Genomic DNA, 25,038 nt, shown 5'->3' on the forward strand with positions numbered 1-25,038 from the left:
TTTAATATGTAAATTAGTTGTGTGTGCGCTGAACGCTCTGTCACAGCACATCAGTCTGGTGTTAGCGATTAAATGTTGATTATATGACAAAAGTTTGCAATAGATAGGCAAGTGGTACTGAATAAAATGCGTTGTCTGCCATTTCAGAATTTTTCTCGAGTACCCCAGTTTGAAAACCGCTAGAAGAAACAACATTACCAACAGATACAGTTTAATAGTAGTAGTATTTAAAAGCCGTTGTCCTGACTGGTAAATTCTTCCAGCTTCCCCTTTTATTTTGACACTTTCCATATAATAATGGCATTTTTATCTTGACATTTTTCATTCTTAGCCACCAAGTAAATATTTGGACAGTTTTCAAAACAATTGTTGCTCTATTTTTACAACACACGTTGGTGTTGTTGATAATATGATAAACGCGTATATCTGCTTCAGGTTAAACGATGGCCCGTGTTACACAGAACACTACAAATAAAATGTCAAATATACACTCTGTTTTTCGTTGGTTTTGTGGATTTGCTATGTTTATAACTTATTTTAATACTGCACATAATTATATAGTTTAGAAAATGCTACTTACCAAAACCATGCTGCACATGAACTGTATTACATAATAATTTCCTTTATTCCGATTCCAGTGGTGTTTCAATGCAAGATGTATTGTAGGCATATATACAGTGCCGTATAAAACCACATACACTGTCTGTATATAATTTTATCATGCTCGTTATAGGCCTACTGGCAAAATGGTCAAGAGTCAGTTGGTGCTTAACACATACTGAATCATTTTGGCCGTGAATTTTAGCATTTTTGGTCATAGAAAAGACACATTTCACATATTTTAACGTTACCGTAGGCTTTTTTTTTTTTTTTTTTTTTTTTTTTTAGCTAATGATGCGTTTTCGTTTCACAAATCTTCTGCACACAGTATTTTTAAGCAACTATAATAACCTATATTTCAACAGTTACTGTCAAAGCTTATTACTTATTCTTCCAGAAGTAATGGTCGGGTGTAACAGGGATACAAGGTTATATTTGCGCTGGGCCATGTTGTTAACAAGCCTGATGTTGTCGTCCAGGCTTTACTGTGAAACTGACTGTAACCAGGGAGGGTGTGAGCGCATCTTAATGGACTGGAGAATAAAAACACAGGAGTTTAATTATGAAAATGCAAGTGTAAACAAACAAGTAAAGATTAGCATGTCGTCAGACATGTCATTGTAATACAAAATGCATTAATATACTGCGTATTGGTATTGCGTCTGGTCTGGGAAGAGGGACACAAGAGCGCGTTAAGAGAATTTCAGTGGGCCTTTTTTATTTCAGGGGGGCCTTGGCACAATGGCGCGGCCTAGCGCGAACACTGCAGATGAGGTATGACACAGGCCTGGTTTTTGGGATGGAACCGCATAACAGTCTCGCGTTTTGATTTGTCCATGTCTGTCACATGAATATGTCGTCACACTTGTGGAAAAGCTTGCAGGGATTTTTAACATTGTGATCAGAGAGAGCGAGAGAGTGATCTGCTTTCCACAACCTTACCATTAAAATATAACGTGGTATTACGCTGTACTGATATAACAAACTATGGGTAATTACTTTATATGAATTATCATGTTATGCACGAAAGTAAGAATTGGCTTTCTGTGGTGGTGTACTTTTTTCTTTCAAGTAGCATATATCTATAATCGTTTTTGCTATATATTTTAATATAAAATGTATACTCTATTGCAGTTTTGTTACAGGATACATTGGTTTATCTCTAATGTAATCACAGTTGTACATATAGACTGCCCCTGTTTTCATTTGTCGCAAATTCTGAGCCGCTTTGGTTTAGATAACGTGCCAAATTCTGGGCCGCTTTGCATTTTCGAATTCAGCCCTGTTTTGGGGACTCAGTTGACGAGTTTCTAAGTCATCCATGCACAGTTTACCATAAACTGGATTGTAAATTCATTAGAGTAACCCTTAGTACATGAATCAAAGTTAATGTATTTTATACTCTCCCCAGAAAACTTTTTTTTTTTTTTTTGAAAAAACAGAAATAAAATGTAAATGTTAAAAAAAAAAACGTATTTCTTATTATGTGAAAAAACTACACTGAAATAGATACATGAAAATTAATTAAAGCAGTCGTTTTCCTTTTATTAAAGGCTAATATTAAAACACATTTTTGGGAAGGAACATGGTATTCCGAAAAAAGGACATCTCATTTTCTTATGTAAAGTCCATCAATATATTGTAGTGTTTCAAGTTCTTTTTGGACAGAAATGAGACTGCAACTGTGAGTAGATGTAGGCCGTTTATTTTGACAATAATTAAATAATCACAAAATAAAATCATAAAGTGAGGGAAAGGAGACTGGGAGTCGAAGGTGAAAATAAATGATTGTAGTAATATTTCTTTTACCCTACCCTTCCCAGTCTTTTCCCCGCCCCTCTTTTGCGCAAAACCTGAACTCCAATTCCCCTCCACACACGTGTACCACCATGCAACCCCGGCACGCACACACCACCATGCAATCCCTGCACACATACACACACCATGCAACCCCGGCACGCACACACCACCATGCAATCCCTGCACACATACACACCACCATGCAACCCCGGCACGCACACACCACCATGCAACCCCGGCACGCACACACCACCATGCAACCCCGGCACGCACACACCACCATGCAACCCCGGCACGCACACACCACCATGCAACCCCGGCACGCACACACCCACCGTAGCAATTCTTTGCAAAATATATTTTCGGGTATTCAGCCCCATTCATGTCTATGGCAGTGTTAAACACATTTTCAGTCATATCTCTCGAACCAGAGCACCTATAACCACCATTCGAAGGGTTCTAGACCAGCCTGAATGTAATATGCCCAGTTTCATAGCAATTATTTGCAAAAAATATTTTCAGGGTGTTCAGCCTCATTCATGTCTATAGCAGGGTTGAAAAACACATTTCAGGCATATCTCTCGAACCCGAGCACGTAGAACCACCATTCAAAGTGATATAGACTCAGGGGAGCACCCCAAACCACCCCCTAAAACGGTGTAGTGGTTCACCCAAAAACTCATGTCATGATGAAAAAATTCACTTTGCCAAGCCGTCCTGGCATCTGAACCATGAAAATGGTGACTCCTTGTGTGGGACCCCATGGGGCCGCGCTGCAAAAAAATAAAATCAAGTTCCTAACCCCCACAGAACCTGAGATACACCCTGTCAAAAATGTCCAAACTACCCTTTTCGGGGTCATATCTCCATGACCCTGGGGCCTAGAAACCGGGTTGAACTTCCTAGGGTCATGTATGGGGGCCCTCTTTCACAGGGAGCCACCCATTTTCAAATGGTACATTTTCAGCATGATGGCATGTCAAGGTTGCATTTCCAATCGCTTTTGAGCTCCAGGTTGGCAAAAAAAAGTCTACTGGTGTCCTTTCTAGCTGGGGACATGTCGCTTGGAGAAATCGACATGGGCCCCGAGGTGGACCTCCGTACCGATTTTCAAGTCTCGGGGACCCCCGGAACCGGAGATATAGCACCCTGAAAAATGTTTATGGGAAATCCCATTATAAAACCCCTTTGGGGCAACGGCCACCATCTGGCGGTGGGGTGGTGTATAAACCCGTGGCCAATGTGTTTCTTTAGCTAAGACTCTTGTGCACACAGAGTCCCCTTCTGAGTTCGTTGGCCCAGGGGTCGTGGAGATATGGGTACGATAAGAGACCACCCCCTTCCCTATGGCAAATCCCATTATAAAAAAAACATTGGGGTAAGGCTCGGCCAATGGCGGTCGTGGGTCGTACGAACTCGAAGCCAATTTTCTTTAGCTAAGACTGTTGTGCATCTAAAGAGTACTAGCGAGTTTGTTGGCCCAGGATTTGTGGACTCATGGGGTACGACAGGAGGACCCCCCCCCCCCCCCCCCCCGACCGCGATTTCCTATAGCAAAATACATACAAAGAATGTATTATATACAAGACCTGAAATGTGCACATTTTGTAGTGTATTTATGCAACAGAAGCCCAATTTAAGTCCATTCCAAGTGTTTTGTGATCACAGTATCAGCTTGAGTGTATCGGAGCAAAAGAGAGCAGAGGCGAAAAAAAGCACTATATACCCTATTCTTTAAAATATCACTTTGCAGTGCAAATTTGAGGAACGCAACCACTTAGCAACTGGTACTGGTACCAAATTGGTACTGCAATTTAAAGGCCTGTAGTGTCAGACTGGTAGTCCCTAACTGATTCAGGTGTTTTTGGAATGATTCTTGCAAATAATGATTTATAAGAAAAGAGAGATTGACAAACAGCATTTTGCTTTATATGCAGAAACGGGCAACTACAAGAGGGTGTCAAACAAGCTGTGAATGTCCCAGGAGGCTACAGAGAACCTCTGGGTATGAATCCAGATGCTCGCAGTACCTGTTCTTAGATGTCCGAAACCACTGTATCGCTGTATAACTGTATACCCTATCAATATGATTTTTTATTGTGTATTTGAGGAACACAAACAATTACAAACTTCAAACTTCAATTGCTGTGCTATCAGTATATCAGTGTATGCTGGGTATCAAAAGGCCTTCACTTTTACAAAAGGCTGTCAAAATTTAAAAAAGGCCATCAGTTACAAAAACAGGTGTGCTCCTAACCCAATACTTGTCTTTTTAATTCTGTGCATCCAAATACTTCTAGTTAAAAGTTTTAAGAATTAAGCCTACTGTTTGTTCTGTCCTAAACCAGCAGTCTGTCACCCAAATTTATTAAATAAACGGGGGGGGGAGGGGGTCATCAGATTATTCTCCATTTTATTGTAACTGAGGTACCGTTCAGTTGAGCGAAAATTGTAAAGGGGTACTCGAGCTGAAACCTCCAGATAGAAGGGCACTGGTCTCTTAAACCCAGAAGTTCTGATAAACCCCTACGCCTCACTATATATTGATGGACATTACATAAGCAAATGAGATGTCCTTTTTTTTTTTTTTTTTGGTATACCATGTTCCTAAATGTTTTCTGGGAGAGTAAAAAATACATTAACTTTGATTCATGTACTAAGGGTTACTCTTAAATGAATTAACGGTCCAGTTTATGGTAAACTGTGCATGCATGACTTAGAAACTCAGCTGTCAGCTAAGCAGAATATCTCAAAAACTGGCCTGAATTCGAAAATGCCGAATTTGGGACGTTATCTAAAAACCAGAGCAGCCCAGAAATTGGGATGTTATCAGAGCGGCCCAGAATTTGGGACGTTATCTAAAAACCAAAGCAACCCAGAATTTGGGACATTATCTGCAAACCAAATCGGCCCAGAATTTGGGACGTTATCTGAAAAGCAAAGCGGGCCAGAATTTGGGACGTGAATGAAAACATGGGCAGTCTATATGTACAACTGTGATTACATTAGATCCACACTATTACAGTTTTGTTAGAGGATGTATTAGTTTAGAAGACATATTGCAGCGTTTCCACGCAGTGGGCAGGATAGAAAGAGACAACACGCCGTTTCCAAGTTCAACGCTTTATATATGAATCTCTTTCAGAGCCCACCGCTCTAGCCACTTGCTCTGCACCGACCACAATGCGCTGCAACGCCCCCTTTTATACCTTAGCCCCGCCCCTTTATTCTAATCGGGTGCCAGAGTGAACAGCTATCCCATTGGTCCCCAGCTGCACACCAGGACCAATGGGCACACACAACAAACAGCCAATGACAGGGACAGCTCACACAGCCAGAGACAGAGCGAGCCCGCAGCTACCGGTAATACAGACCGGGGGGAGGGGGGGCAAGGAACACAATACAGTGGCATTAACAGAGTAGAAACAAGAGGGAATACAGTACACAAACGCAATACATGGATCGCTACACTATATTTGATATTAAAATATATCGCGTAAACAATTATATGTTAAAAAGTACGCCATTACAGAAAGCCAATTCTTACATTTGTGCATAACATGATAATTCATATAAAGTAATTACCCATAGTTTGTTATATCAGTACAGCGTAATACCACATTATATTTTAATGGTAAGGTTGTGGAAAGCAGATCACTCTCTGGCTCTGATCACAATGTTAAAAACCCTGCAAGCTTTTCCATTCGTGTGACGACATATTCATGTGACAGACATGGACCAATCAAAACGCGAGACTGTTATGCGGTTCCATCGCAAAAACTGGGCCTGTGTCATACCTCGTCTGTTTTTTATATTAATCCAGGTTCAGTGACTTCCTTGGTGGACACGGAGATCTCTGATTCAAAGTCAGGACTCCGATCACAGAGCTAGTGGGAGCACCTACCAGAAGAGAAGGAGTTAATAGCGCAGCTCAGAAAGGTGGAGGACAGTCTTGAGTTTATTGAAGCTGTTTACTGGATTTATATTAACACGATTGCTGTCAAAAATAATAATAAAAAAGTCTTCTGAACTCCTTTTGCGGGGTTCAGTAGAATCTCATGATGTTCCCTTTGCTGTGTCCCGCATCGCAGCGCGATTATTTAAAAAAAAACTAAAAAAACAAAACATTGCCCCAGCAGTGGCGGAGGAAGAGAAAGTTGTTAAACATGCCAAGTCAGGTGTTTTAGTATTTTAACAATATTTAGTTCTCTGCGTTGTAGGAGTTCTGGACTCCACTTCAGGAGAGTTTTCCCCGTAGTAAGTCATGCTGTACTTTCAGGATCGTTGAGGCAATGACACGAATATGAAGATTGTAACATCTGCAGATATTTATGCGAGGGATAGTGTCACTGTTCATTTTTTCCCCCTCTGAGTCAGTGGGCTCCTGTGCAGTTGTACCGCCTATTCCTCTGCCACTGCGCATCCTCTATAGAAATAACTCATTTTCCTTCATAAAGTGGAATGAAACCTGCTGAATAATGTTACGTTAACTTATTGAATCACACACCGCTTTTTAGTTTTCTGTATACTTAACGGAAAGAATTGACAAATTAAAAAAGATGACATTTCGAAATCTAAGATGAAATGCTACTGTACTACTAATATGGATTCCGGTAGACTTTTTTTGCAATATCATTATGTAGTTTCTTTTGATTACATGATGTTAAATGAAAGATCTAAAGTATATTCATATAGTTTTGTATGTGTGGTTTTTTTTTTAATTGTCTCAATCCTAAAATTCTAGGTGGTGCGAAACTTTGAGCCACAGCTGTGTATTGCCATAAATAATCACATATTTGAAAATGTGAGATCTACAAATTGATGGCAATGGATGTGATAGGCTGGAAAAATTGTCAGCTCTGTGTGGCTTTGCAGTGGTCCAGTAACGGAATACCCCTGTGTCTCAATGTCTTTTATTAAGTTTTTCCGTCTCTGTCTCTCTTTCTGTCTGTCTGTCTCACTCTCTCTCCTGTTTCTTTCTTTCCTTCGCTCTCTCGCTCCCTCTCCCTTTCTTTCTTCTCTCTCTCTTCTCTCTCTCTCTCTCTCTCTCTCTCTCTCTCTCTCAGACCCTCATGTTAAGGTTACGGCACTCGTTGCCTGAAGATCTGGGCGAGGATCTCTCAAACAGAGCCACCCTCTGCCAGCTGGCCAACCACATGAGGCCATCATCCACGTGCCCTCCCCCGCCGTGGTGAGTGTTTCCTCTGTGTCTTTCTCCCTCTTGTCAGAATGCCTTTACTTTACGGGTCAGTGTGTCAGTCAGGTGGCAGAGCGAGGATGTCCGAGCTGCCTACAGAAAACCAGAGGAGCTGCGTGCCGGCTCCACGACACCACTGCGTCTGTACTGGAATTCATTCGCTTGTTTGCTTGTCCTTCAGCCGAAGATCAGCGCTGCCAAAAGCAGACGGAATGTGCAGAATTTTCATCGACGCCTGCAGAAACCTGGGAGTGTCTGAGGTGAGCTGGTCATCCACTTCCCTCCTGTCCTGGTCTCTTCATTCACAGGGGGCCGACACAATAAGCTTGTCATTCAATATCTATAATTGCACCATATTAAGTTTTCCAGCTATGCTATACTTTTTTTTTTTTTTTTAATGCTGACCTATTTTTTCAGGACCATGGCAGTGCAACTTTTCGTACCAATGGTTTACATAAACAGTTCACCGAGGGTCTCCCCTGGTAAAGGCACGTGTGATAGAAGAATGATAGAATAATCGCACGAAGAGTTCTAATCTAATATGTTTGGGTGATCTCTGTGATTTGTATAACCTGAATAATGATATTATATGAAGTTTGATGTTAACAAAGTATTAGATTTACAATGCTGAACTAACACACTGGAATGTGGCCAAGGGTCAGCAGCCCTGTTTTCAGAGAAGTGCATGAGTCAGCGACATGAGAATAGGACACTGTCTCAAATGATAATATTTTGAGACCGCGATAATTCCTCTTTTCTCCCCAGTCACTTAACTAATATTCTTGTATTAGGGGAATCAACTTTGTGGGACCTGACAGACACTCTCTCTCCCTGGCAACTAGAAAAATCAACCAATCAGAAAAGTCGGTAGGCAACAGTATCAAGAATACCACAAGGTTGGTTTGAGCTGACTAAGGGAGATAAGAATTACCACAAGTCATGAACTCTGTGCAAAAACTGATTATATAAGGAACTGTTTGACTTGGTGTATTTTGAGCTTTCTTTGCGGTTGCTTGCAGAGTCTGTGTTACTTTGTTGAGTGCTCCAGTCTGCAGACTAATAAAGTGTGAAGTTGCTCCGACTTGTCTCTGTCTCAATCGTTCTCTCGGTACGGGACCGGTGCCTGCTCGGTTGTATGCAGAAAATTCCACCACACACGGCTGTTTGGTGTGCAGGGGGGAGTCACACAGTCAGGATAGCGTAGGGGTCCCCGAGGGTCTCCCCTGGTAAAGGCACGGCCACGTAGTGTGCAGGGGGTAGTCCCACAGTCAGGGGAGCACAGGGGTCCCCGAGGGTCTCCCCTGGTAAAGGCATGGCCGCGTAGTGTGCAGGGGGGAGTCACACAGTCAGGGGAGCACAGGGGTCCTTGAGGGTCCCCTGGTAAAGGCACGGCCGCGTGGTGTGCAGGGGGGAGTCACAGTCAGGGGAGCACAGGGGTCCTTGAGGGTCCCCTGGTAAAGGCACGGCCGCGTGGTGTGCAGGGGGGGAGTCACACAGTCAAAATGGGGATGTATATGTATATATGTGTGTGTGACAAATGTAAACACTAAAAAGCTCTTCATATCCACTGCCTCCTTGTGAGGCGTGTGAGTAATAATGGATTGTCCAGGCAGTAATTTACGTGCAACCAAAATACATTTTTAATATTATTTGTTACACGATTAAAAAAAAAAATAAAAAAAAACAAAGAATGGCGTGAGGGAGGGGGGTGCTGGAATAACGATAAAACGAAGGGTACGGAAACTCCTTATTCCTCTTCACAAAATCCCTGGACTTAAAGGGGTAAAACAGAAAAAAGAAAAGGTTAATGAATTTTCCGCCCTGTGATAGCAAACACAAAAACTACCACCAGCCAATGCTTCCTCTCTCCCTCCTGCCCATTCACCCCGCCTATGCTTTTTAGGACCAACCCCGAACACAGCAGCACGTTTCCTTTAGTATGCAAAGCCTCGCCCCTGTAGTCAGTGGAACACCAATCCCAAACTGACAAGTGTCCTTACAACTCACTTGACTCCAGTGGCTGGAATTTACATACTCGCACTTCCGCCCCTCACCAAGGTGCCGCCCCTCATAAAGATGACTTTCGTCATGGTCACGAGACCTTGGTAAGGGAAGTCCCGAGTTGGTTTGCTGCCTTCTACTGTCGGGAGGCTGAATTACAGACCGAAACCCCTTTGACTCATCACACTCCTATTTCTTTTTCTTTTTTTTTTTTTTTTTTTTTATAATTGTCAAGGACCTCAAAATGAACCACTATAAATATCCAAAGGACAAAGATGCTGTAACATGAAGCAGACCCCGATATGAATGTGATGCAGCCGTCTGAAATCTCTGTGTAACAAATAGTTAGCGTCCGATGGCAATGACGAGCCATTAAGATCAGCTGTGCTGTTTAATTATTCTTAGTGAACTTTGTGCAATTAAATATATATACTATTAGGGGTGCAATGTAAGAGACACAGTGATGTTCACCCACTCCAGGTCACGGCTTCCAGAAAGGTGAAAAGGTCTCTATTTGTATCGCACAGAACCAGATTATGATATTCTGTATGTACTGAGCAGTATACACAACACACTGCACAGTCAACAAGCCATTTACAGTTAGCTTAATGGCCATCGAAGCACCTAAAACTACAGCTCTGGACAAAAGTTTTGCATCATGAAGTCTGTTATTAGTAATATTGAAATGATCAGGAGCCATGAGTTTGAGCAGGGTTACAAACTCACATTAGCCCTGCTGCTGCTGTTGCACCCAGTCCTGGGGTTCAGAGCTCCCCTCAATGAAGTCTGTTATTATTAATATTGAAAAGATCAGGAGCCAGGAGTTTGAGCAGGGTTACAAACTCACACTAGCCCTGCTGCTGCTGCATCCAGTCCTGGGGTTCAGAGTGTGGCGACCACCACATAAATTATGTTAAAAATACATCATTATCTGTTCTTTAATTAGAATGGATTACACCTGGCCAGGTTAAAATACATTGTTCATCTCTGCCTTATTTATTAGCCTATCTCCCGTTTGGCTTAGTTGTCCAGGCTTGAGGGGGATTTATCGGGGTTCATTTTATTTCTTTTTTCTATGGGAAGGTTCTTCTATTATGCCAGTTACGGTAATTGTTTTAATTAAAGCCACCTGGGTTTCATTGATAAAAAGAGCGTATTGTGGGAAACGGGAAAAAATGGCCTGAAAGGAGAGCTGATTGTTTGCAGGTTTTGTTGCGGTTTCTGCTTTGCTTTTTAAATTATTTAAGCTTATTTAAAAACATTTTTTTCTGGAGTAGCACTGAGCTAATTGTCACGAATACAGTTCTGGAATGCTGTTCATTTATATATATATATATATATATATAGATATATAGATATATAGATATATATATATAGATATATATATCTATCTATAGATAGATAGATGGATTATTTGAAACTGAAGATAACAGAGATCGATTTACAACCCAGGAACAACGCGCAGCCGGTCATCGGACACACGGCAGGAAGGGGTGAGACGGTCTGGTAGACTTTTCCTTTTTGTGTTGGACAATGCTGGATTACAATTTTTTTATTTTTTTATAGTACTATGGGCGTTTGTTTTGATACTTTATTTTTTTCTGGAGTATGTCTCTTTTGCAAGTTTGTTTTGTCTTGAAGCACGTTTGATTTTGTTTTTTGAATTTGACTTTGTTTGGTTTGTCGTTTTTTTTCTCCTGCAATAAGGAACTTTATAATGGCATTAATTTATATGGACTGGTTATCTTTTGTTAATACTTTTTCGTTGTGTTTCAAACTGTTTTGTGTATCGTTTTTACCATACCAGCAATATCCAGGGTTAACAGGGTCATTGTGAGTGTTCTTTGCTGTATTACTTGCTGTTTCACTGCCAAAATATTTATATCCGTGTATACACTATGCATTCTATTGTGCTATGAGGTTTCCTAGAGCAATGTTTAAGGTATATTTTGCTTCCTTTGTATTGACATTGTACTGTTCTACAGTTTTTTGCCACTATAAAGAGGTTACTGAAGATTATAACACTCTTACCCATGAACTTTTGGTCCCATTATTTGCTGTCAATCAGTCTTTATGTTTTTTTAAATCAGTTAGTCTTGGCTTGTGTCTTAAGTCTGGTTGTTACAAGAGCTCCCCTCAATGAAGTCTGTTATTATTATTAATATTGAAAAGATCAGGAGCCAGGAGTTTGAGCAGGGTTACAAACTCACACTAGCCCTGCTGCTGCTGCACCCAGTCCTGGGGTTCAGAGCTCCCCTCAATGAAGTCTGTTATTATTATTATTATTATTATTATTATTATTATTATTATTATTATTATTATTATTATTATTATTATTATTATTAATATTGAAATGAGCGCAGTCCTAGAGGAATATGAAAAATCCATCTTTCAAATGATGGTACAACTCTGTATATGGCCTCAAGATGTCAGTATTGCATTATAAAAATATCCTGTTGGCATTCTGAGGTAGACAGTCTCTGTTTTAATAAAACAGCTGATGTTTGGGAACATGAAAGTGAGATTTAAAAAAATGTTATTATGGTGCTGCTGTCCTGTACTGCGGTGGGACCAGGGTAAGGGCGGATATGTAAAGTCAGATAAATGAATCTTGTTACTATAGTATACTATAACAATTCTTGTTTTGAGATTCAGCTTTTATTGGGGAGCTCCCTTAAAAACCTGGTTTAGAAAGATACAGGGTATAAATGCTTGTGACAGAGTAGTTGTCTGCCGTGTGGGTGCGTGCATTCGCTGCTGAGTGACAGGCAGGAGATCGAGACTGAGGTTGAAGTTTGTAGCACTGTTGCTACATATGTGGGTGTAATTTTCACTCGCCTGTCTCTTCAAGTAAAGGCAGTAGCCTGGCCAGGCCAACCTATAAACTACATTTCCCAGTATCCATTTCTTTCTTTCACCCCATTGGTCCATTCAAAATTTCATCCACCAATCCTCTGTCAATCTTCACCTGTCTCATTTCTCTAATTGTGGGGGGTTGGGAGGGTGTTTTTTTTCTGTAGCTAGCACCTTGGTGAGAGTCTGTCTACCTTTTTGAGAAACCTAATCTTTATACTGTTAGCTAGATATTATTCTTTAGCCTTTGTTTTCTTTTTGTCTGCTGCTTTAGTTTATTGTCTAGTTACCATTTTTTGCTTAATTAGGTGGGGTAGTTTCTTTTTGTGTTTTTTGCTGGAGTGTGTGGTTGTATGTTTTTGTGCATCTGTTCTGGACTGTTTGCAACCTCAGTTTTCATCAAACATCCATTTCATCGCAATTTCATCTCCTGAAGACCTCTACATCATCGTTCACATTCATCCCAAGTAATTAACTGGACTTCCATACCGGTTTGGTGAGCTCTTTCCGTTGACTGTCATCGTTGTTGTTTTTTTTCTTTTGTTACTTTTTGGGACTCCATTACTATTGTTTTTATATTTTGTGTTGCATTGTTTATTCATTCTGTATATTAATCATCCTCCGTGTCAGTAATTGTTAAATTGTTGTGGTTATATTCTTAAACTCTGCTGTGTATCTTCATTTATCTGTTTTCCTGGATTTGTTTACACTATATTCTCTTCCTTGTCACTCTGTCCCTAATTGTGTTGTTTTCTTCTATAATTGTTTAGTCATTCTTTTTGTCAAGCTTTGTGTTCTTTGGAATAAACCAGTGTTTGTGTAGTTAAATTGACGCATTGTGACGACCCTGTTTTACTGTCAGTCACCCTTACTGACTTATTTAGTTTTAATTATTTGGCCAGTAGTATCTCCTAAGGGAGGACAGTACAGTTGCCTATCAACTGTGTAGGGTGACCGTTACAAGTTGATACGCCCCCCGCAGGTGAAGAGGATTTATTTACACATCAACACACTGAACCGCTCACGTGACTCTACCAGCAATGGCAGCGCACGGAGCGCATACAACACAGTGTACAAAAACTTTAGTGGGATCTACAATCTGTGAACTAATCTTCTCTGATCAATATCAACGAACTCCAGCTGTCGGCGGTTTTGACTTGCTCACTCACTCTTCGGTATCCAGCTGTGTGTTTCACCGACAGCTAGACAGAGCTGAAGAGCTTGATTACTTGAATAATCAAAAAAAGGATCTGTTTTTAAAACTGACTAACCTACCGCTATAAGGACATCAGCACCAAAACGCCAGCTTGAATCCCAGATTTAAAGTCTTCTTGCTGGTTGATCTGCAGTTTTTCAAAGAACTTTTTTCCCCCACAAGTGTGTATTTGTTTGTTCTCTTGGGCCCCGTTCAAAAGATGCAAAGCACATGTCTGGATCATTTTCCCATTCCACTTCAAAATATATCCAGAGAGCCAGCCAATTCAGCACTGTCTGATCCTGTAGTCTGCAGTGTCCAAGTTATTTTGATAAAATAATAAACGTTTAGTCTTCTAAGGGAGGGAAGATCAGAATGTGATACCGCAAGATCATAATGGATCGTTTCTATTTGTAATATTTATATTACAATACACGTGTGTTTAAAGTTGAATGTAAGTTTCTATAAAAATATATATATATATATATATGTTATATGTTCTGTAAAGATAAATTAATAAAAAAAATCACCAAAGTCTGTTGTCTTTTGCTGCTGTTTTATAAAGTGTTTTTATAGCTGTTTATCATACTTCCTACCTCAATAAATGTAAGTGACTCTGCAGCAGCTGCTAATGCATAGCTCACCCCCTAGTCTCTAAATTGGATAAGAGTCTGCTAAATTCCTAAGAACAGTAATAATTTGATCTTATGTGCTTCACACAAGCAGCGCATCAAGACTTGCGTATTGCAATACATATCCTATCAGGACCTGCGTATCGTGATACATATCATGATGTGAGCATATCGCTACACCCCTCTTCCACACTGACTCGTTCTGCACCAGCTCTTGCATGTCTGCTGCTGTTTCTGTCTGTCTTTTAAGGTTTCTTTAGTGATCCCTGAAGCAGTGGAGAGAGAGTAGGGGTGTACCCATGATCTTATTACTGCATGCTTTGAATCTCACTGGGAGGGAACGGAGCCAGACTGATACAGGGCAATGTCAGATGTGAAGGTGCATTAAAACCTGAGGAAGGAGGGGTGGGGATTACAGCAGGCTAATCCCAACCCAGGTAATCCCAATTGACCTACAATCCCCAACACTTTTGCTCCCCCTGCCTCTCCCTGGGTTTGTGCATTGATCCCCTCTGGATTTTACAATAGGAAATCTACACTATAGAAGTCAATGTACAGTCCTCAAACACTACCAACAAAAATGGTTGGGTGAGTAAGCAGTGGTGTTTGCCTGGAACCAAAGAATTGTAGATTAGCTTTGGGGAGGAGCTGCATGTTCAGCATTATCTACTCAATGAACAGAGCTGCCCATGCTGTGTAGTCCAGCCTCCTAACACTCTCTCTCTCCTCTCTCTCTCTCTCTCTCTCTCTCTCTCTCTCTCTCCTCTCATTTGTCATCCACAGCACATCCTGGAAGACGAAGGGTTAACCAAAGTGGCCCGGATGGTTTAGGCACTGACAGAGACAGCTGTGCAAGGACTCCTCTAGGGGCGGGGTTAATTATATCCGTCATTACGTTGGGTCAGTCTCCGTCAGTACGTTGTGTTTTTTTACCACATGGTCTCTAATCCTGAGTATCTTTCTCACCACATTACTGCAGGCTCGCTCTCTCTCTCTCTCTCTCTCTGAGAAGTGTTCTCCTCCTGTTTGCAGAATCAGCCCCATCGTTGCATTTGGTAATATATGAACGTTTAAACGAAGAAAAACGTAAGTTCCACTGCGGTCCACAAGGTGGTGCTATTTTGCCGTTCAGAAGTTTTTCAGAAATTTGGGGCAGTTTAATAAAAAATAGCAATTTTCTTACTCGTTGACATCTCATCCTAAAACATATTGTTACAGAACGCATTTGTTATTCAATTGCCAGAACAGGAAAACGTTTCTTGCCCATGGTATGCAGTTATTGTTTGCATATATATATATACACACACACACACACAGGTATAAAGGAATTCCTATCCAGTAAAATTAACTGCAAAAGAGAACCCCCCCTTACACATAAAGTCCTCTTACACTTTTGGAGCTCCTAAAAGGATTTTAACAGCCCAAGGGAGAGAAATCATTAATCAGGTGTATATCTGGTCTTCACTACTTCTAAATGTTTACTTTACATGATCTCTGTAATTGTATGCGTTATTTCAACTTCCATAAATAACTTTAGCCGTCGTCGCTTATTTTATTCTGTTTTAATTTATCTAAGTTTTACAGGTATACATTTCTTACAAATGAAAGATATTTAAACAAATATTAGTGTTATTTTAAGCTACTGTCAGTTTATATTAAGTTTGTACTGTGTTTTAACATCTCCTCAACCCCCCCCCCCCCCCCCCCACTCACTTTCTTATCAAAAGGTCAACAAAGGAGTTTGTGAACTCCTGAATAGAAAACGAAGCCTCTGCTCACCTTACCACCCTCAAACGAATGGTTTGGTGGAAAGAATGAATGGCACCATACAGAGGTAAGAGTGATTTAACTGTAATTTTGAAGCATGATTATTATTTGTTTATTTAGCAGACGCCTTTATCCAAGGCGACTTACAGAGACTAGGGTGTGTGAACTATGCATCAGCTGCACAGTCACTTACAATTACGTCTCACCCGAAAGACGGAGCACAAGGAGGTTAAGTGACTTGCTCAGGGTCACACAATGAGTCAGTGGCTGAGGTGTGATTTGAACCGGGGACCTCCTGGTTACAAGCCCTTTTCTTTAACCACTGGATCACACAGCCTCCTTATGATATTGAATACACACAACATCAATAATCCCACAACTTCCACTACCAATTTGTGATTAGCTATCCATGAGAATAAGCATTGTTTTCATTTGCCATCAGTTGCCCAAGTATTTGGAGATTTGGAAAAATATATTTTGCCCTGTCCTAAAGTTATAATATGATGCAATGTGTTTAGAGTTGTCAGTTTTATGTAAAATATAAATAAGAATTGAAAAATATATTCTACACTGTTTATTTTCAGAGCTCTAAGCAAACTTTGCCAGCAGAAGCCAGAGACCTGGGACACATCTGGACGCGGTTATTTTTGGGTTTAGGACAAAAAAAAGTTGACCACACGTCATTTACCATATTTTATCATGTTTGGACGAGAGGCCCGCTACCCCTCTGAAGTTCCAGAATCTTATTGAGGTAGGTTTAAATTTGTAAATGTTAGTTGATTTTCTTTACTTGATCACAGTTATAATATTTGGTATTCATTCAGTCTGCTTTGTAACAAAGACATTGTTTACTCTCAGTTTCTTCATTATTATGGTTGTTTCCAACCTCTTTGTAAACACATCTCATCCTGCAGGTTTGCACCCATCAACATGCAATTCAGCATACTAGTACTATATATTTTACTAGTATTTAACATAAGGTTTCAATTAAATCATCATTTAAAAATACAAACACAATTGTATGACATTAGTAACAGTATTTGTTGTTCTCTGTAGCATTGTCATCAGCAAGTTTAAATAATTTATTAATGATAGCACCGTGTAACAATTTTTTTTTTTTTTGGTTCCTGGGTAGTAAGTGTTATTTCCTAATTGCTTATGCCTCAAAAGTATAGAAAATGGCTATTCCCCACAAACTTTGCTTTTGTGACCAGGACAGTGATATTTTGAAATTTACCTATTTTCCAGAACATTCCAGAGAGATTCAGTGCTGAGTAAACTTGGAGTAACTTCTAGAACTTTATCGAACTTTCCAGTAATATAAATAGTAGTATAAATACAGGGGCCTTAAGCCCACCAGTTCAGTTTAGTTCCAGCTGCCTAAGTGGATACATATCTGCATTTTTCTGAGATGGCATCAAGAGGCTGCAAGCATCCAGCAGACGCATTTTGCTATGTCTGCGGCCAATTTATCAAGACGAGTGAAAAAGTACTCTGTGGAAGCATCTGCTAAGATGTGCGAGGCCTACAAGGCATATTTCGGCATGCCTGTCGGGGATCAAGACAAACCCTGGGCACCTCATTTCACCTGCGAGCACTGCAAAAAAACTCTGGAAGGTAAGATGGACAATTGTTGCTCGGAATTTTATGTTATAAAATTTGTTAATTTTTAAAATTGTAAATTTTTAATTTTAAAATGTTTTACAATTTTCAATGTTGTTGAAAAAATATCATATATGAGAAATGTTACGAGAATCTCTTACACATTAGTCATGGGTGAAATAAATGTATTTTTGTAGGATGGTACAGAGGGGAAAAGAGCATTGAAGTTCGCTATCCCAAGAATTTAGCGGGAACCAACTGACCACTCAAGCAACTGCTACTTCTGCATGGTGGACCCTTCCAAGCAGACAGAGTTCTCTGTGGGGAGGAACAACGTCAAGTGGGAGCCACTGGTGGACCCCTGGAAGGTGCTGATGCCACCACTGCACATCAAATTGGGCCTTATGAAACAATTTGTCAGAGCTCTAGATAAGGAGTCGGCAGCCATCAAGTACTTTCAAGACTTCTTCCCTAAGCTGTCTGAGGCAAAGGTCAAAGCCGGTGTCTTCATCGGACCACAGATAAAGAAGATCCTGGAGTGCAATGAATTCCCCAAGAAGCTCACTAGTAAGGAGAAAGCGGCTTGGAACAGCTTTGTCACAGTGGTTCGGGGCTTCCTGGGCAATCACAAGGCCGAAAACTATGTGGAGCTGGTTGAGACTCTGGTGAAGAACTACGGCACAATGGGCTGTAGGATGTCCCTCAAAGTCCATATCCTTGAAAATCATCTTGATAAATTCAAGGAGAACATGGGAGCGTACTCGGAGGAGCAAGGCGAGCGCTTCCACCAGGATATACTGGACTTTGAACGCCGCTACCAAGGACAGTATAACGAGAACATGATGGGAGACTACATTTGGGGGCTGATTCGTGAAAGTGATTTACAGTATAATCGTAAATCTCAAACTACTCGCTTCTAAATCTTTTCTATTCATTTTTGTATTACTTTAGTATAAATACATGTTAATTTGGAGTCATATGTTTTTTTCTGACTTTATGTGAACAAAAAGACACACATTCGCCCGTTTTCTCATTGGAAATAGGTAAATTTCAAAATATCACTGTCCTGGTCACAAAAGCAAAGTTTGGGAATAATAGCCATTTTCTATACTTTTGAGGCATAAGCAATTAGGAAATAACACTTACTACCCAGGAACTAAAATTGTGTTACATAGTGTAGCCACATAAACATTAAAAATTGTGACAGTATGGCTTGCCGTGCGCAGGTGTGGTGACATCACGGACCAGGAACACAAAACCAAAATAAGGAATGGAGGTGCAAAACTGGAGCGCAACTGCGCTCAGGGTTTTATTAAATAATAAAACCAACAGTTCAAACAAAACAAAACAAAAAGGCGTGTCGGCCGAACAAACAGAAATAAACAAATAAGTATCGTGCTGGTGTAAAAACCAGCACGCTTAGCAGTTTGTGTTAATTTCTTTACCTCCAAACTCCTCACTTGTTCTCCACTCTCGAACACCCTCACCCTGAGCGCAGACAGCTGCAGGCTTTTATATTCTGGCCGAGGGGTTAACTAGCAATTAATTAATTATCCTATTACCCCTCGGCCATAGTCTGCACAAGTTTAAAAAGGATGCGTGACTGTCAGCTAGAAAAATAAATTGCAGGCTCATCAGTCACACATCCTCACAAGGTTTTAATCAAATAATGACGGCTTTCATCCGCAATGCAAACAATAATAACACAAATAATACATATAGGGGAGGGACACTCCGCCACAGAAATGTATATCAATATAGGTATTCCGTACATTTATATACTTGTTCAATTTCTAATCCGTCAAAAGTGCTTTCAAGAAGAGAGGTGAAAAAAATAAATAAATCTATTTGTCCCCCCCCCAGACTATTAGTAACATTGTATTTAATGTAACAAACTTTGTAACAACATTTCAAATGTTACTACCCCTCTGGCTACAATGTTTCAGTTTCATGGAGAACAATGCAGTAACAGCTCACAACACCTTATATAACTCTGTGGTCTCTCACCTCTTCTTAAGGTCAAATGAAGTAGTGCCTTAAATGTCTATATAAATGGGATTTTGAATCAATGTATTAAAAGCTATTTCAATTCACTTTTACGCAACAGTTCTTTTGAACAGTGCAATATGTGTAAGCAACATTTAAAAATAACTCTTCATAACAGAGATCACATTTATCCAGAAATGTCCATTGTAGTTAAACACTATTATACCACATGGTGCTACAGATAAAAATGTAACAATGACAAAGAATAAAATTTCCTGAGAAGAAAAAAATAAAGCCATATAATCTTAATCAATACAAACTTTCACCTCTGTAGAATCTAGTTACACTTAAAGTATACCTTTTTCAATAGGTGAACAGAACCGTTGAGGATGTGCTTGGGGAAGAGGTTGTGTTTCCAGGTATAAAATTAAAGGACAAAATTTGAGACTGTGAGGGCAAATGCACAAACTGCAGTAAATGAAACAAAGGCCCGAAAAGAAGCAGCAGTGGCAGCAAGACAAACATTCACTCTAGATGAAAAGGTACTAAGGAAGAACCGCAGGAGCCAGCAGAGGAAAGGGGGAAAAATGGATCGGGACCTTCTGGGCCCTTTCACCATTACGGCTGTACAGGGCAAAAGTGCAGATTTGACTGATGAGAAAGGAAAGGTCTTTCCAAGTATCAGCTTGGATCACTTGGTGCCCTATACAGAAGAGGTTCCTCGTTTACCACACAAAGTACTTTTCTAGGGTTGCTCTTGGAAGACCTGGATCTCCGGCCCCAGCTGTGGTCAGTCGAGGATCTCCGGCCCCAGCTGTGGTCAGACGAGGATCTCCGGCCCCAGCTGTAGTCAGTCCAGTTATTCTTGAGAAATGTGAGTTGAGTAAAGTTTTTCTTGCCATACAACTGTGCATATTAAATTACTCTCCATGGGTAACTTTTTTGACAACATAAACCATTCACATATAATATTCGAACAAACGAACTGTAATAGAACAAATACAAAATTGTAGTACGATGTAAGTGTACTTTTTAATGTGTCTCAAAATATGCAAACTTTTTGCAGTTCTTGAAGCAGCTTGGTCTGGGAAAGGAAGCCATATGTTGCTGTCAAAAATTGGCCCATATAAATTATTTTATTTGGACGTAGGGCGCTTTGCCCCTGATAGTGAGCTTGAGAGTGATGTATGCTGCATTTTGATTCTGTCTGAAACAAACAATTAATGGTTTCATATGTACTTTATGCATTCAAGTAAGTAAAATGTATTGTATTAACTTGCTTTCTTTTATTGATTTTACCTGGCAGCTAGTGTGAGACATAAAAGGCTATGAATAAAATAAGTTTAAAAACGAACTGCCTGCTGTCTAGTCAGCATTATAAATATTTTATTTGGTATTTAGGTTTGAATATTTTTGGTTTCCTCTGCGTTCAGAGATTAATGCAGGCATGTAAGACATATTTTAGAGACAAAAATGCACCATCATATATATGTACATGTTTATCCTTTAAGGTAATAAATGCATATATAACAGCACTGGTGAGGAGATTTAATCTTGAAGGGGACGAAAAAGCCTTCCTCATTGAATCATTCACCATGAGCAAAATATGGCGGGGCTCATATCAAACACTGAGAGGTACGTCAAGCCTCACTTCAAAATACAGCACCTTGAGTGATAAAAATCAATCAATGGATATGTTATTTTACAAAAAGTTTATATTGGATACCTTATGTGCTGTTATTAATTTGTTATCTCCATCCATTTTAGCTTGATCCCAGCAAGTACAGTTTGATTTTGGGCATTATAAATGAACATCACCACTGGACACTTGCTGTGAGTATAAGCATGAGTGGCAGAGATGGTGTGTGTTTTTGGATGATATGTATGTATGTGCATGTGTGTGTGATATATTAAACAAGTTCATTTATTTTCAGGTTCTGTATCCATCCCAAAAGAAGACTATTTTCTTGGATCCACTGGGAGAGTCCAAAGAAAGTGAGGAAGTGCCTTGAGACAACAAGATAAATCTTTCATTTTGCCCTTAATGACATTGCTATTTTGAGACTCTTTAGCAATCTATAATAATATAGAGTTCCCAAACAGAATAATACAAATGTATGTTTTGTCAATGTTACATTTGGAGCATCACAAAAGTATACATTGTGTGCATGTAAGAGCATTTTCATAGACTTAATATTAACATAATACTACTAAAATTGTACAGGTGTATAGTATGACAAGGTGTGGTATTGCAGGGAAAGTATGGAAGGACAGGGTTGGTATGGCTGGGGAGAGTTTAAATGCTAGAAAATAATAATAAAAAAATAACTTCTAGATCTTATTGCAGGATGTGTTAGGGGTGGTAGTTATGGCATGTTAGGGTAGAAATGGTGGGTTTGTGTGTGGGTTCAGATGACACATCGTGGGGTGTTTTTGTTTAAGGTCTGCATACAGTACAGCTACTATATCAGTTTTTCAGTGATTATTTAAATACAGCCACACTGGGTGGCATTAAAGGGTTTCTTGAAGTAATATAAAACAAACTATCCACATAGCTTTTACCAGTTTATGATTTAAAAAATACATTTAAAAAAACCCCTCTATTTTCTCAGTTTGTAGAGGATGTTCTTGAAGGCAGACAGAGCAACTTTTCCCCCCGAAGGGAGTCCATTGCCGTTATCTGAAAGGAAATGGCAATCAGCCTTCTTAAGGAATCAGGTATAAAGGGTAATAGTACAGTATGAGAGTTAATACCGAAGGCACTGATGATGCACTTGTAATATTCTAAGCTCTTTTTACTGCACAGATTAATTTTGGGCCTGGATCATGAAGCTGCCTTTAAGTTAGGTTTAGCTTAAATTCTCACAATTGACAATACAGTAATAGTTCAGTGAGCTTGTTAAATCTAGCCAGGTTCATTGCATTAAAATTGATCACTTAATTGCACTTTGTTGGGTGAGCAGCAGCGTTGTCGTGTTAATCTTGTATTGTACATGAATAAAAAAAATTGTGCAGCTAAACATTTAAAATGACTGGTAAATACATACATGAAGAACAAACTACTTCATCTACAGTAGTGAAACAGTCTGGTGGTGGAGTTTCTAACTATTTCTAACTTGCATGTGAGACTGCAATGTCTGGGGGCCACTAAAGTTGCTGTTTTCAGGAATGAATAGTTGATACAGGTAAGAGTACCTGAGATGTACCTATTAGTGCACGTTCTAAAATATGCACCCAAATATGATTATTGCACAAATGATCTGAGCAGTCTGTCTGTTTTGTGGAGAGCAGGACACTCTGGGGGATGCAGTGTCACAAGATGAATGGGTAATTTAGTAGTGAACACTTTAGTTGTATTTTTAAACTTTTTCAACTGCAACTCCAAACATCTTCTAATCAAAATTAAAAATAAATAAATACAGAAATAGAAGTAGATGTTTTCTAAAAGTTTATGCAAATTAAATGTCCATGGTTTCCATACTTCGTTATGATTTCCTAATTAAACTCTACACTGCATTAGTTTTTCTGCACCCTCTACTTTCCTTTGTATTTTTCAGATTGCGTGCGATGGCTGCAGCAGGTGGTTCCTCCACGTGTTTCACGGCCATCAACTTAGGTCAGCTTTTGTGCAGCATGCACAATGTGAGGACACACAGATGCTTCATTTCCACTGCAGGCGCAACTGGGCCAGCCGCGCAAGAGCCGTGCCCCCGCCAGTAAAATTACTGTTAATTCTATTACTTCAATGATTCTTCTTTCAACTCCTACTAAATAGTTGGAAATAGATGCTTAGGTTTCTAGATTTTTATGGAAGGGGGGAATAAAAAAGGGGGGGGGGAGTTTTTGTTTCAATCCTTTTTATGTTGTACTGTTTGCTCCTCCAATAAAAACATTTGATCACAAAAAAGTTGAGTATGCAGCTGAGAGAGACACTAACAGTATGAGTTTGGTATTTTTTGGCAAGCTCCTGCTTGATTTACAGAGGGGACACCAAATATTCCAGTGACTGCAAAAAACTGTGCACCTGGAGGAAATGGTGCCCCCTTGTTTACTGAGAGCAAATGCACAGCAGAGTGACAAAAGTTGATGAGTGTGCATTCAGATGGGAAATAAAAAATAATTATAATCTCCTTTCAAGTTCAACATTTCTGTTATTGGTTTATCTGTCTGTGTGTGTAACAGTTATGAAAAGCTGCCAGGAATTGAGTTGCTTACAAATAAATAAGTAAATAAACATTTAGATTGTACTGCATTTAACTGAATTATAAAATAACTGGGTTAATTTACACGTAGTAGATTACTTGTGTAGTAATAATAAATAAATATAAACGAGAGTTTCAATTTGTGCGTTCAACAATGTGGCTTGCTTAGCCGAAGTTCTTTTTTGTTTTACTTTCTTAGAGAAACGTCTCCAGTGACGGGCCTCCCTAACCAGAGCTGTTGTAGCCTACTCGAGTCTCAGCTAATGCTACCGTGGAACACAGAGAAGACGGCTTTGGGACTTTTTATTGTTATAAACATTTCTTATTGATTGCTGCTGTTAGACAATTACATTACCTTTGCTGCTGTAACCATTTCCAACGTTACTGATATTGATATAGTTAGCTGGTTATTGCTGTAGCCGAACCTATATTTAAGTTGTGATGGTTACTGCTGTTATGGATATAGCTATTTGTCCATTGTTGCTATTGCTGTAGCTAAATCTATATTTGAATTGTGATAATCATTGTGAATACTGCTGCTACTGATCCAGCTATTGTTATTGCGACCAATATTTAGTTATATTTTGTATATGTGCTTGGCCATTGTAGTGTGTTTTTAATCTGATTGTTTTAATAATTAAATTAATCCCTTTCAAAATTTTATTGTCTGGCTGGCTTCCTTGTCTGCATTTCCACGGTGTTGCTACCCCGGTATTACGAACTTGTCCTAGTGACACCTGTAACACTCCCCGCTGCATCACACAGTGCAAGCAAACCGTCACAGCTTGTTCTGTTCAGCCGTGGCCAAAAAGTTTAGCATCACTTAGAATTTATAGGATTGTGACAATTTAAAATAATACAAATAACTATTAACATAATTTAGATATTTTATTTAACATAATGTAATAAGTCAACCTGAAGCCATAATAGTATAGTACAGTGTTTCATGTTAGATTTCGAAATGTCACTTTTTTTCAACTTTTTCTCAGTTTTTTGTTAAGTTGAAAACTACAAAGCGGTGTGTAATGCAATATGTTAATGTAACATTATTCATCAGGTTTTATTTGACTTTATGAAGCAACATTAGTTAATTCTGTAGGGTGATGCAAAACTTTGTTTTGACCATAGCTGTAAGGGCTTGCCTACAGGGATTGTGTAGTAAGGGCGCCCTCTAGTGTCTGTTGTATTTCAGTGTTGACAGAC

General features: G+C 39.6%; 1 protein-coding gene and 1 long non-coding RNA gene across 10 annotated transcripts in view; both read left to right on the forward strand.

Annotated features, from left to right (window-relative positions):
- LOC131737584 (uncharacterized) overlaps positions 1-7,577 on the forward strand; it is a 62,547-nt gene extending 54,970 nt beyond the window's left edge. The window contains exon 8 of the long non-coding RNA XR_009329232.1: positions 7,467-7,577. This is a non-coding gene — a long non-coding RNA (uncharacterized LOC131737584). The remainder of the gene's footprint in view (positions 1-7,466) is intronic.
- Positions 7,578-7,600: 23 nt separating this feature from the next.
- LOC131737582 (uncharacterized) lies at positions 7,601-24,493 on the forward strand. 9 transcript variants are annotated; one of them, XR_009329223.1, is made up of 11 exons: positions 7,601-7,857; positions 15,062-15,192; positions 16,006-16,112; positions 16,630-16,796; positions 20,004-20,507; positions 21,145-21,268; positions 21,401-21,466; positions 21,568-21,628; positions 22,246-22,351; positions 23,191-23,249; positions 24,035-24,493. XR_009329223.1 is itself a non-coding variant. In XM_059027838.1 (5 exons), exon 5 carries the CDS (start codon positions 17,935-17,937, stop codon positions 18,565-18,567), a length of 633 nt encoding a protein of 210 aa, XP_058883821.1. In that variant the 5' UTR covers positions 15,208-15,364; positions 16,006-16,112; positions 16,630-16,796; positions 17,294-17,662; positions 17,845-17,934; the 3' UTR covers positions 18,568-19,238. The 9 variants fall into 9 exon arrangements, 1 of the variants encoding a protein (XP_058883821.1); XR_009329218.1 differs by having other exon boundaries at positions 7,602-7,857; positions 23,191-23,349; XR_009329217.1 differs by having other exon boundaries at positions 22,246-23,349.
- The last annotated feature ends 545 nt before the right edge of the window (positions 24,494-25,038 follow it).

Source organism: Acipenser ruthenus, chromosome 7 (genome assembly GCF_902713425.1).
Source record: "Acipenser ruthenus chromosome 7, fAciRut3.2 maternal haplotype, whole genome shotgun sequence".
Classification (NCBI taxonomy): Eukaryota; Metazoa; Chordata; class Actinopteri; order Acipenseriformes; family Acipenseridae; genus Acipenser; species Acipenser ruthenus.

Coding starts and splice junctions, on each gene's coding strand:
- LOC131737582 (XM_059027838.1), top strand. CDS start 17,935: ATGGTGGACCCTTCCAAGCAGACAGAGTTCTCTGTGGGGAGGAACAAC.